The 13,516-nt window shown below is 41.5% G+C and overlaps 1 protein-coding gene across 7 annotated transcripts in view; it reads right to left on the bottom strand.

The window, feature by feature from the left end:
• LOC102682811 (kazrin) overlaps positions 1 to 13,516 on the bottom strand; it is a 618,046-nt gene that overhangs the window by 189,844 nt on the left and 414,686 nt on the right. For all 7 annotated transcript variants that reach the window (XM_015336776.2, XM_069184014.1, XM_015336780.2 and 4 more), the window contains one exon: positions 7,245 to 7,349. In XM_015336776.2, coding sequence (XP_015192262.2) covers positions 7,245 to 7,349 — 105 coding nt within the window. The remainder of the gene's footprint in view (positions 1 to 7,244; positions 7,350 to 13,516) is intronic.

Here is a 13,516-nt window from a genome sequence, read left to right as displayed (position 1 = left end):
CGTTCTGGGGCACTATGGCTGCCGTTGCATCATCCAGGTGGATGCTGCACATTGGTGGTGGTGGTGGAGGGGAGTCCTCATTACCTGTAAAGTGCTTTGAGTGGAGTGTCCAGAAAGTGTAAGCAATTATTATTATATAGTATAAGAGAATCAGACTGGAGTGGAGGGGTGACAGAGTGAAGTGACAAGAGTATTAACTAGAAGTACTGGCCAACTGTAGGAACTTCGTACTCAGATCCCAAGAAATCGTAGAGACTGGCTCATTGCAGTCTCTACTAACATTTTTAAAAGGGTAAGAGAAGAGTTAGAAAAGTCATTAGTAGGCCTCACTGCAAGGCATGTCATACAACAGTAATCTACCTGCATTGTGAGAAAACATTATTAGATAGTTGATGCTTTATTCATATGATACTAAGGAAAGTTTTCCTTGTGCAGGCGAATTTCTAGAATAAACTAGCTGTGCTGGCTGGCAGAACCTCCTTCTGAAGCTGAACCTTAGTCAGTGTATAGCTGCAGTTTGCCAGCAGAGGACACTCCTCTGAGTGAATACATGCTCTGCTTCTGGCACTTCACATAACCTAAAGCCTGAGTCTGCATTTCACAGCACATGGAACTTTAAGGCACTGGAGACACCCATATGAGATCCAATATATGCATTGTCCTAATTCATAGCATGCAGGTTTGACCATATAAAAGTTATACATCTGACACACTGATGCATTACACTCAGTGTTGTGCAGCAAACAGAAAGAAGGTAGGGATTCATCTGGTGGTCAGGTCCTGGCTCAGATATGGGATCAGAAGACTCTGACAGTTTCAGGTAGAATGCAGAATAACTCAGATGGGCTGGTTTTTGCAAAAGGCACTTCAATACCCTAAGGGTGAAGTGCCTCTGCCAATGTCAGAGCCTCTGACTGAGGACAAGACAGGGTTTAAGATGATATGTTTAGCCATTTAATGTGGGTAGCTGACACAGACAGTCACACCAGTCGTGCCCTCACCACACCCATAGGTGCCTGACTGCGCGTGTGCCACTCTACAGTTATGAACTCAGAGTTCATGAACTGCAGCAATAAGCAAGGTAGGTCCAGCAGTGGTTAGGTTTCTGTACACCGCACACCTCAAGACACTTGTGTGACACTGCTGCTGTATTATTTAGCCAGGTGCTGTATTCTACTCTAACAACTACATTCTCGCTATATTACCATCACTATGGGTTGTCCTGTGACTAGTAAGACTAGTGTCTCAATCAATAGGACTCACCGTCAGTTGCCTTCACCTAAAAAAAAACTTTAAAAACGTTATGTGCTGTATGCCATGCAGCCCTGCTATAGCTTTAATGAAATTTGTATTAGTAATCCAGTGGTTTAGTTTATGTTTTTTTTTTAATGTAGACATTTGTACATCTTTGGACAGTGCAAATATTTCAGCAATAACACATGGAGACTGAGGTTGATGGCTCCATGGTATGTTTGGAAACATACAATTCCTTCAGAATCAGGTTGAAGAAAAGTATTCTGACAATGACTGCAAAAAATATTTTTCACTTGGGAAGTTACAAAAAATTAATTTCAAAACTGGTCTGACCTGCCAGTATACAAGTTTGCTGACTTTGGAAACAAGCCTTTGATGTTTAAGTACGTGCCTGCCATCACTACCAGATGACCTTATGATGCACATGGGATTCTTCAAAAATACTGGACCTCATAAAGTCTTAGTTTATAAAAGCAAAGCTGCTACTATTACAAAAAGAGAAGAAAAAGAAAGAGGAAGAAACAGCAGCCCTTCCACAAGGCCTGTAGTCCAGTTCAGTGCTCTGAGGATTAAATGGCCAGCTATGGCCAACAGCTTTATCACCCTGCAACTCACAACTGGCAGCCCCCTGGAGCTCAGCAGGTGTGAGCCTGGACAGTACCTGGATGGGAGACCTCCTGGGAAAAAAAATAAGATTGCATAGAAGAGGTGTTAGTGGGGCCAGTAGGGGTCTGTGCGGGTCCTAATGCCCCAGTATAGTGATGGGGACACTATACTGTACAAAGGTACTGTCCTTTGAATGAGAAGTAAAATCAAGGTCCTGACTCTCTGTGGTCATTAAAAATCCCAGAGTGTTTCTTGAAAAGAGTAGGGTTGTTAACCCCAGTGTCCTGACTAAATTTCCTCCTGGCCTTTACCAATCATGGCTTAATAATATTCCCCACCTACTGTATGAACTGGCTTCATCAGTCTGCTATCCTCCCCACTGAGAGCTGATGTGTGGTGAGTGGACTGCCACATCATCCAGGGGGGCTGCACATTGGTGGTGGTGGAGGGGAGTCAGCATTACCTGCAAAGTGCTTGGAGTGGAGTGTCCAGAAATGTGCTATATAAGTGTAAGTATTATTATTATTAACCTACTATAGGCTCACTTCTCACCACCAGCCTGAAGACTGAAGACTCCCATATCAATATTTATTTTGATACAAAGGTTTAGTGAGGCAGGAAACAATATAACAAGCACCTCAGAGTTGTTTAAAGCACACCATCCCTGTTAGACATCATGTTTTATTTGTTCTTTCTCACAGGGTAGGTGGGCAATGTGGGGTTGTTAAAATGAAGCTCTACACTGTTTATTGTGATACACTGTGTTGCATAGATGATGAGAGGAAACTACAAAGCTTTTGGCACTCAGAGTCCTCTCAAAACACACATGGGTGACAGTAGGCTGGGTCACTCCAGATCACATCAGGCAGTGTGTCCTTATTCCAGCAGTAAAATTTGTGCAGCACCCTTAAATCCATCCCAGACTTGTACTGCACACTTCCTTGGTCTTGCCATCTGGTTTGCATCATCCTACCAGAACTGCTTTACACTAAGAGTACTGTCATTTCCAAACAAGGAAATTTAGAGAATTTAAAACTTGACCAGATCTTTTCAGAAATTTCTGTGGGTGCATGAAACAAACTACCAAGTCACATCTTTCAAGTTGATTCTTTGGTATTGTTTCATAAAGAGTGCATGCAGTTCACTTATCAGTATGTTAAGAAAATACAAATGAGAAAGATTGTCTGAATTTCCTCCTCACCTTTCTTGTGTTTGTACAGTTTATCTGGACACAAAGCAAAGAGCAGGTTGGTCGCTAAGTTACACAGCCATGTCCCTAACACTGAATCTTACCAGAGAAACAGCTATTACACACAAAAACAGAAATACCAATACATACATTATCAAATCACCCATATTGTCTGAAATAGACATGTGCTGTCTTTTGTCAGAATCCAGTGCTTTGCATTTTAGCAGGATACACAGTAGACCTCAACTGTTCAGCCTTTTCTCTCTACCAGTGATAAATTCAGCTCCCATTGAAACTTTAATCATCCTGTTAAAGCCATGTACTGTATTTGCTAATATTCAGCAACAAACTGGTTTTTTTCTTTTTCTCAGTCCAAAAACATTAACGTGTTTAATTTTCATAAATACTTGGAGCATTTGTATTGTCGATGTCAACACTATTAAACAGAGCTATAGTGAATAGCATTAAGAAAAAAATACAATCACCCTGAAAACTAGCAGCACATTTGGTTCAAAAGCCTTTCCTTCAGTTCAGAGGCATGGTGACATTAGCAAAGTTTTAAATGGCTTTCTGCATAAGTGAGGTCCTTAAGCCATTGCTATACTACATGGTTCAGGCTCCATGTGATGTGAAATGACTAGAGCTGCATTTGCCTATGGATTCACAAAATGACAAATAACCTAACATTCCGAATTGAAACTACCAAGGCAAACAGCTTGCATTATATAAAAATATTTTTTTTTCTACTGAAAATAAGTATCCTGCAATAGATTTTTCTTTCACAACCCAACGCTTTGTAAAATAATGTTGAGAACATAACACAACAGATTAAAAGTTCCAGCAGAGTGACTAGCTGACTTCTGCTCAGGTGGTTTGCTTTTAGAGGTTAAAACAAAATCATGAATAGAGTCCCATACCTGTCCTGACAGTGCTCTCTTCCGGAGCCTATAGAAAGCCTGAACCCTCTTTAAAAATATTCAACTATTGTTGCCTTATAGCATATAATTAAAATGGATTGAAATAGTTTTTGTTTCATGCATCTACAAATACTACCATACAAGTGAAATGAACGTTCTAGAAAATTTCAGGAAATTAATTAAATATCAAAACCTTAGATAAGTGTTCACACCTTGTAGAAGCAAATCTTTAATTAACTTTGGTGTAACCATTCAACTTCAAAATAACACCATTAATTGGCTTCCATGAGTGTTAAAGGGGAACTGCAGTCCCAATTTCTCAGTCCAGTTATTTAATCTTGGTAACAAAATAAATTAATTAATGGTATAGAGAAATTTTACAAAATATGAACTTTGTGAAAGTACTGTAAGCTGCCATTTTGTCGCAAACATGCCCTCAGGTTCCCAGGAATTGTGATGTGATGCAGCCCTTCCTGCTCATAAGTAAACCATAATGACAAATGTAATGTAATGTAACAAGCACATAAGTACAGGTTGTACAGCAGAAATGTCCCTGTGGAAAATCTCCAATGTGATCTGCATGCAGATGTAACAAATAAGTAGTTGTTATTTGTTATTAGTAGTTAGTAGTTAAAATAGCAGTAGTTGGCAAAACCGCCTCAAAATCGAGAGCAATATTTCTATTGGATTAAAAGAGATGAATCCACAAGCTTGCTTGTTTACGATATCATAGAGTTGCAAAACATCTCAGAAAGTTATGTTGTCTCATTCTGAATCGCAGAATATGGCACTGCCCAGACCTGGAAATTTGATCTACTTTGTGATGTAAATTGGAGGTTTTATAAGTTCCTGTGCACATTTTACTTTCATTGTGGTTTAACATGTACTCATCAATGCTGATTCTTTCTAACATTGAAATATCAAAATAGTGCTGCAGTTCCCCTTTAAATTGTTGTGATTCACATGATTTCAGGATAGATTCAATAGCTCCTTTATGTTCCTTCTGCTAGGTAGTGCATTTCAAAGCATAGACTCAACCATGAGCACCAAGGAGCTTTCAAAAAACCTCTGGGACAAAGTTGTGAAAAGATCGGGGGATGAGTTTAAAAAATCCAAGGCCTTGAACATCCTTTGGAGTATTGTCAAGATGGATATTAAGAAGTGGAAGGTGTATGGTATCACCAAGAACCGGCATAAATTAGGTCATCAGCACTGTGAAGGAACCTGACAGAGCTTCAGAAGGTTTGTAAAGAAAGATAAATATTGAGAAATCTAGTTTTACACAGAGAGACCTATGCAAACAGACTCTCGGTTATTATTTTTGCCAAAGGTGCTTCCACCAAATATTAACTCAGGGGAGTCGTGACTTAATCAATTATACTGTATATCATATATTTTCCCCGAATAAAAACAAGTTTTCCCTTCAAAGACTAGAGCATGGTGTGTAGATGAGAAAATAATACTCATGTAAATGCCTGAAACTCTAAGGCTCTGATACAAGAAAATGTGAAAAAAGTTCAAGAAGGTGTAGACTTTCTATAGGGACTGTATATGAGAAACACCACACAAGTCTCTGCTCATTTTGGTGAAGTATGTTTCAATACAACCCACCATATCTGTACAGACAGCACATTCACTGACAACTGCCTGGTAAAAACTCTCTAATATGGCATACAATCAAGAAACTGTAAGATAACTTCTCTCATACTGCACAAATATCAGCATCCACCTGCTTAACTCTTTGTACCTAAATACTGCTTCTGTGTTTACTCTGGATCCTATATGTAAAATGTTATTGTATTTTCATTATATTCTAACAAATTTCACTTCTTCTCAAAATGTGTATTTACTGTAGTTCTCATTTGGAGTATTAATTTAGTTCTACTTTGGCCACACAAGCAATTCTGGTTATACTGAAAAAAAAAACCCTCTCTAGAAAATGGTGTACTAAATCAAATATACTTGGGTCTCAGAGGTGGCAGGAAACCAGAGGTTTTGAGAAAAAGTGCACAAATGCAAAGAGACCATGCAAAGTCCACACATATAGGTGGTTCAAGTTGGAACTGACCCTGGATTCTCATGCTATGATGCAGAATCAGTAACTGCAACTATCTACATCCTGCCTGAACAAAAATTGTCTTTTTAACTTTTTAAATTCATTTCTAAGTCCTTTTTGTTATTTTATTTGTACAGTATAAATATATTTGCTACTTTCAGCCTAAATGAAAGGATGCCGATGTTAACAACTGACAGTGCCGAGGCTATTAGGCTTTTTCTGCGAAACTAATTAGCCCAGAATTTGAGTTTTACAGAAGACCCCAGTTTCTGGGCAAAAGGCAAATGAGGCTTAGGGAAACTGTGGGTAGCGTGCTGTCAAAGCCCCCAGTGCAGTGCTGCATTCAGGCAGCAGGGGTTCAAAGCTGCAGGTGGAAACTCAGAGTCCAAACTCTATATCAGAGCCCAGAATAGAGTCCAAGCAGCCCTCAGATATCCCTGAATCACCTGGAGCAGCAAGATGGTAATTGGCTCCAGGTGATCCAAGTCACCTGTCGGTTGGTATCCATGGCAATCGATGGTGAGTGACAGATGGGTGGAGCAAAGGCCAGCTGCCACACCAGACCTAGCTCCTCCCGCAGAGCAGGAGCCAGGGCAAGTATGACAGAGATAGACTAAAGCCTTAGATACATCTGGAAGAAAACTAAAACTGCTGTGGTTCTAGATCTGTTAAAAGTGTATTCAGCATCTGGACCCTTGTCATGTCGGAGCAATGCTGAGTTTGTGGAGCACCTAATGATGCCACTACTGAGCAGGTAGGAGTGAGGGGAGAATTGTCATTGGGAATGCGGCTTAAGGTGGAAGTACTTTTGATTTAAAAAGACAAATTCCTTCCCTTTAAAGGGGTTTCTTAAAGACTCTGTTGTCCAGCAATTAGAAATAGCATCAATTCAAAGAGTTACAATGGTCTTTCCGTAACAAAATGCAGAACTATGGCACACAATGTGAACTTGCTGGTTAGGAATGGCTGGTGTTTAATAGGGAGTGATTAATTGTGTATAATGAGTATGTTACAGTGATTTCACTCTCCTGGGCGCTTCAACAGTGCTCAAATCCCCCTGTCAGAGGACTGCTCTTTTGATGCTTGTCTGAGCTCTGTCTGACAGAAGTATGTATCCAGGTCTGACTGTTACTATTTGTAACCTCAAACAGAATCACAGCAGCAGCCTCACACCATCAGCAGAGCCCACGATAGACAGCAGGTGAAAAACAGAAGGACTTACCTTTATCCAGAGAGGAGTCAGGAGTGCTGAAGTCCATCAGGCTTGTTATGTCAGTTTTGAAGCAAATGTCTGTCACTACTTTCTGCCGTTGGTGAACAGCGGGATCTGTAAAAAGGAAAAGTGCACGCAGGACTTAAGCCACATCACCACTGAAAGTCCTTATCTTTGCAAAGTGAAGTCTTAAAATTTGTTAAGATATTTTTAAGATGTCGTACTATAGTCTGTAAAGTCTTTTCTACAAGGACAAAAATAAAGCAAAACCTAATAAAACAAAACCTTGTACAGAGATACAAGTTTGTTTACTGGAATAAAAAAAACACAATAAAAAAGCACACTTTGCTGGTTGTTGTGTTGTATCCTTCAGATGGAAACAGAAATTTGTTTCTCTTCACTGGAACACACGTTAAGAATAGAATACTGTCTAAACACTATTCACTGTGCTTTTCACTATTCCTTCTAATTAGAAAAACAAGGATTATCTCTCAACAAGTTTATCTATGGTCAAGGCAGAGCAACACTGATTTTACAGAGAACTGGAATGTCAGGGACTGATTTAAAACCAATTTTCTAGTATTGGAGGAGAGGTAACTCTGGCAAGTTTTGGACTGCTAGGTGGCACTTAAGTATCAATAAATCCTAACCAGACATGTTAAGTCATTTTAGAAACATTTTATGACAAGCACAATAAATTCCAGTGTAATTATACATGATCAGGTGCTTTGCTTCCTACCACTGTCTCATTGAATGACATCGGAAACACATTTCTGCATGAATTCATTTTAAACCCTAAATCAGCATATATTAGTCATTTACAACTACTCCATTTTACAGGACAATCCCTCCATTGGTCCCTTTTTTCCGACTGCCCAATCATCTCTTATCACCGACTACTCAATCTACGTAAACTTCTTGTTCACAGCTCCCTCGACCGCACTCGGCAATCATCCCCACCACGCACCTTCCTTGGCAACACAACTCACTGCATCACCTGGAAATACATATCTAACAACATGCTCATTCAGGGCCCCTTAGTCAATTTCTGATCATCCAGACAACATCCTGTATCTCCAGCAACCTCATTTACTGTATCTCTTGTAAAAAATGCCCAGCTATCTACGTTGGGGAAACTGGAAGGAGACTGGGAGACTGCTTCAGAGAACATGTTAGGGCTGTGAAGATGAAAGATTTCTGCAAGCCATTTGTTTCTCATTTCACATCTGACAGCCAAGATCATACCAAGATCATACTGTCTCTGTTCTCAAAAAAGGGTTTCTCAACTCCCACAGCAGAAAGACAACAGAAACTAAACTCATCCTGGAACTAGTTTCACACCTTCTCCCTTCTCTCAATGACAGACTTATTTCTCCATTCGCATGCAGGTTTTGACTTCACACCTTTCTCCACCCCCCTCCACTTTGCACTTCCTGAGTGGCCTCTCTGCCTCTGCCCTCTCCGTCCTCCTCCACTTTTCCAGCTGTGTTCTCCTGCTGTGCTATTTTATCTTTGCCATCTACCCTGTCTTTCTCACACCTAAAGAAGACCCCACAGCCAAAACATTGAATTTCCTTTTCTTTTCAGCATGGAATAAACTGGCTACCTGTTCCTTGGCAGCTGATGCAGCTACCTACTTGAACTACTTCAATATATTAGACTTGACAGACATCTATTTTAAAGATGAGGCGCAGATGCCAGATTCCCATGAATGCATATCTCCAACAGTCCCACATGGATCATGGAACATAGGAGGAGTTTACCGGTACAAAAGCAGAGGAAAAGTACCAATTCAGCTGAGCGGATGTTCATTTGAAAGAGACAAGCACTGCTGTTTGTTGCAGGGCTCAGGTCATGTCTGATAAATAGTAGCACACTTCTCCTGCATTTCAATCAGTCAACCACAGAGAGGCACAGTTGTACTTGGAGTACTGAAAGAGTGAGAGTGAAAGAGTGAGAGCTAGTGTTGTTTGCAGGACTGGAACTCCTCATCACCTGCTAAACACCTGCAGATTCTTAATTCTCTAAGAAGTCCCTGTGATAAAACACTTTGGCTCATTAACTGATGTTATGTCTTTTGATAGTTTTACACGGGCCATTAAACAGCACTGAGAACTCTCAGTGCCCAATCACAAACCACTGCCACAGATAATGGTTCAATGTCAAGAACTACTGTCCATTCTCTGTTGGGTCAAACAGATGACTCAGCCTGCACAGATGCACATTTAAAGGCTGTTGACTGTATTTGCTGTATTTCAAACCTCAGTGACACTTGTAATCAAATCAAAAGCAAGCTTAAAAGTATTAAACAATTGTAAAATAATTTTTCTAATGAGTTGATGCTGTGTTGCACAGCTGTTGCACACAGCATCCACTTGTGTTTACAATGCTGGTGCGTTTCTGTTTTGGGGTTACTGCGTTAAGGGCACTTAGGTGCCTTGGCGAGTTTGGAATGAAGCTCTGGAAGAGACAGCCCTGTTTCCTCCTCACAGGCAGCAAAGCCTATGAGCCTGCAGGAGAGTCCAGTGGCTCATCCCTCAGCTCTCTCAAGTACACACTCTGGCTTTGATTGCCTGATATATATATATATATTTGAATTAACTGGTCTAATTGAATACTTTTACTTAAAGGATGAAAACCCTTTGTCTCTAAAATGTTTGAATCTTTTTTTCTACTCTAAGCATAAAAGGACCTAATTGTTATTCTCTTTATCAGGGCTCAACTTGGCTCATGCAGCATGTCCCCTCTGTATGCCCTAACTCCATTTCTTTTCTATTAAATATTTGTATAATTTTGCAATGGTCAATAATATCTTTTCTTACTTCATTCCAAATTTTGTGGTTAATTGCTGCAGTCTTCATCCCAAGTTGCAGAGAGGACTAAACACGCACATGTTGCATGCTATCTATACAAAGCTGACTTGCATCAGTTCAGTTCAAAGCAGTCTGAGGACTGCAGGATTTGATGATGACTCTCATGGGGCAACAGCTCAGATCAGATCACGTTATTGGCCATATATAATTTATTGTATTAGGAATTTGTCTTTTCGCATATCCCAACAGGGGGAGAAGCTTGGGGTAGGAGCGCAGAGTCACCCATACAGCAACCCTGGAGGAGTTGGGAGTTGGGGTTAAGGGCCTTGCTCAGGGGCCCAACAGAGTAGGATTCCTCTGCCGGCCGCGGGGAACCTTCCAGCCACAGGCGCAGATCCTTAGCCACAGAGCCACCGCACGGCCCTTTGGTGATACAGCTGCTCTCACTGATGACATTGCAACTCTCTGGTCCCTGGTCAACCACTGCAAGCCTAGTCAAGGAAACTTTTAAGTGCCATCTTTAGTCCAGTTCAGCCAACAGTATGGCACCCTTTAGGCAGTCCTTGGGCACAGCTAGCAAATGACATAGCCCTGAACTGAGCCAACAACAGCTGGACTGTAAGATATCAAACTAATACACTACAACTGCTCATGAGTTAATCAAACATGCTTTGATCTCTGACATTGATATTGTCACCAAGTGATTTTCAGGACCCTATGCAGACAAAAAAATATGGAAGAGAGTTCAACAAACACGGGAAAAAAAGACTAGGATAGGAGCTGGAAGAAGAACAGTGGGGCGTGTCGACAGTGCGCTGCTGCTGGGGGGGGGGGGGGGGGGGGGCATGGCCAAGGCAAACAAGTCCAAAGAGAGTCTGTAAGAAAATTCATAGATGAGCAAAAGTCCAGAGTCGGGTAATCCATCCTTGACAGACAAGACAGGAGTTAAAAGCCAGAGGGTTGAAGGGTCGAGGAGATAAAAAGGGGTAACGGGGCCAGGCACTCCGAGCCCCGGACCCAGATGGTTAGGACACTGTTGCGGAGCCTTTGCCGTTGAGCCCCTCCCGGACTCGCTGGTGGGCGGGCTTCCGGGCGTCCATCTTCCAAAGCTGAGCCTGGAATGGTGGGGGCGTGATAGCGTCCTTAAGAGGAGGGGCCAAAAAAGCCTAAAAGCCACCACCTTGCAGTTTCCACTCTTTATTTCACAGCACTGAGATGGGCTTACAGGATCCCCTGTGTTCATTCATTTTTCTCTAGATATTTGCGAGCAGTAAGTCCCTGGAGTGCTGAGCTCAAAAGCATTGACTGAAACCTCAAGGAATGTCAAGCGAGCCCTGAAGATGCATCTCTGCATCCTGGCCTTTCAATAATAATCCTCTGTTGTGATGGAGTGTCTGATCACTATAAGCTCTTCTAATCACAACAGGGCTTTTGCTGTAGTGTGAGATCAAACAGTCATGGCCCTGTATTGGAACGTCAGTCTCAGCACTGTATACTGAAGAAACAACAGCTGTCTTCAAACCTCCCAATGTAGGACTCAGTGTGGGGCCCAGGGTCCCTAGGCATTCTCACAGACTGCCCAGAGCCCCCGAGATAGTTACACAACTCTTTTTCCTGAAGACTGGAACCATATGTCAAAGAAAAGTTAGCTTTTGTAGAAAAGTAAACATTTCCATTGATAAATGATTTTCTTTAAATATTGATCTTTAAAGGTTGTCTGTTATTTGGCTTGTCACATTGTTAATTTATTATAAATCTTTTATAAGACCTTTACTTTTTTTCCTGGTAGAAAGAATATAATAAATATGTCATTTTAAGTATTCATACAGAATATACAATCTCATTTAAGAAAAGGCTGCTGAGTGTGTGATTTTTATTAATGAACCATGGAAAGTATATGACTGATCAGCCTTCTACAAAAATGCAAGTTCCCCCCAGGCACTGACTTCTTTCTTTTGAAGCATATTGTGTCACCTATTGATCTTGTTCAGCTGGATTCTGACTGACAGAGCTGGAACAGCCCCTCTTATAAGGGAGTATTTACTCCTCATGGTAAATCTTTAGCCTTCTGTAGTCACAGAGCAAATATGTATGTTACACACATACAACTGGCACTATGTAATTGCAAAAGCATAAGTCTTTTTGACTTCTCAATTCTTTAGTAACTCTCTGAAAGTGAACCTGAATTTATGTCACAAATAACAGCAACAACAGCAAACGGCAACAAATTGTTTCTGCCATCATGATGGTTTTCAGTTTTTATCATCAGTGGAATGAGGTGAGATTGTGTAGGCTGGACCAAGGGGGCAAACTGAATGAGTGTGATAGTCCTTCTCCATTCAATACCCACACACTTGAAAGAGAATGAAAATGAATTCTCATTTAAACCTAAAATGCACCCTGTCTTTTAGACCTTATTATTTATTATGATTTATCTGAGCTCTGCAATGGCTGAATTACGTTTCTCCTCCTGCAGTCTGAGACTGTGATATACAGTACCAGTATTAAAGAGCTTGTCCTCTAGCCATGTGTTTAGGTGATAACAATGCAGAATAAATAACACATGGTAAAAACAATAATATTTTAAAATGGAAAAATAGAAAAGACAAAAACTGTTGTAGCGGCGAGGCTTAATAATAATGCAGAATTAAGTGTTTCTGAGCTTTCCCAAATTAGGCCTCATTTCTCTGTTCATCTCTGTGGTGCAGCCACAGAGAAACCATTCATGCAAGGTGATTTAAGGTCCAAGGACAGCTCCCAAAGGGGGATGCACTTAGCTAAGCCTGGCTATCATGATCAATGGTCACCCATTGGCGCCTATCTGTCTAGGGAGTGCCAGTTGGACATCTGGACTGCATTACTAAGTGTCAGGACTAAGTGACTCATATCTCACCTTGATCAACCAATCAGGGACTGGTAGGGCCGAGTAACCCACGTGGGACTCTGATGCCCATGGAACTTTCAGCCAATCAATGAGCTGAAGTTCCTCCAGGTAAAAACAGGCAACACAGAGAGCCTGGGAGATTCAGATTCAGATTCAGATTCAGATTCAACAATTCTAAAGGGAATTCAAAGGAGAATTCCAGGGCAGGACGGCCCAGGAGCAGAAGGCTCCCAAGGGCAGGACATTCTCGCAGTGCGCCTCCTGACCATCCTGAGACTCAGCCCGGACAACCACGGAACGGCCAGTGTGTCCGAGTGCCAGAACTTTCCTTTGTTCTAAGAGTCTAGAGTGGAGGTTGCCAGAGAGTAACCAGCAGCAGGCCTCGTGAACAGGTCGGAACTGTGGACAGCTGAATCATTATTCAGAACTAGCACTTCATCAGGAACGAACCAGTCCTCTTCCTGACTTGCTGGGACCCACAGTCATCTTTTCTCCTGTGCACAAACTTTGCTAGTTAATGCCAACAGTGAGCATCAGCAGCGCACCGTCGCAAGCCGCACAGCACACCCTGGCACCGAGCCAGA

The sequence above is a fragment of the Lepisosteus oculatus genome, chromosome 25 (assembly GCF_040954835.1).
Source record: "Lepisosteus oculatus isolate fLepOcu1 chromosome 25, fLepOcu1.hap2, whole genome shotgun sequence".
Lineage (NCBI taxonomy): Eukaryota > Metazoa > Chordata > Actinopteri > Semionotiformes > Lepisosteidae > Lepisosteus > Lepisosteus oculatus.
This window is presented reverse-complemented; position numbering and strand designations above follow the sequence as displayed.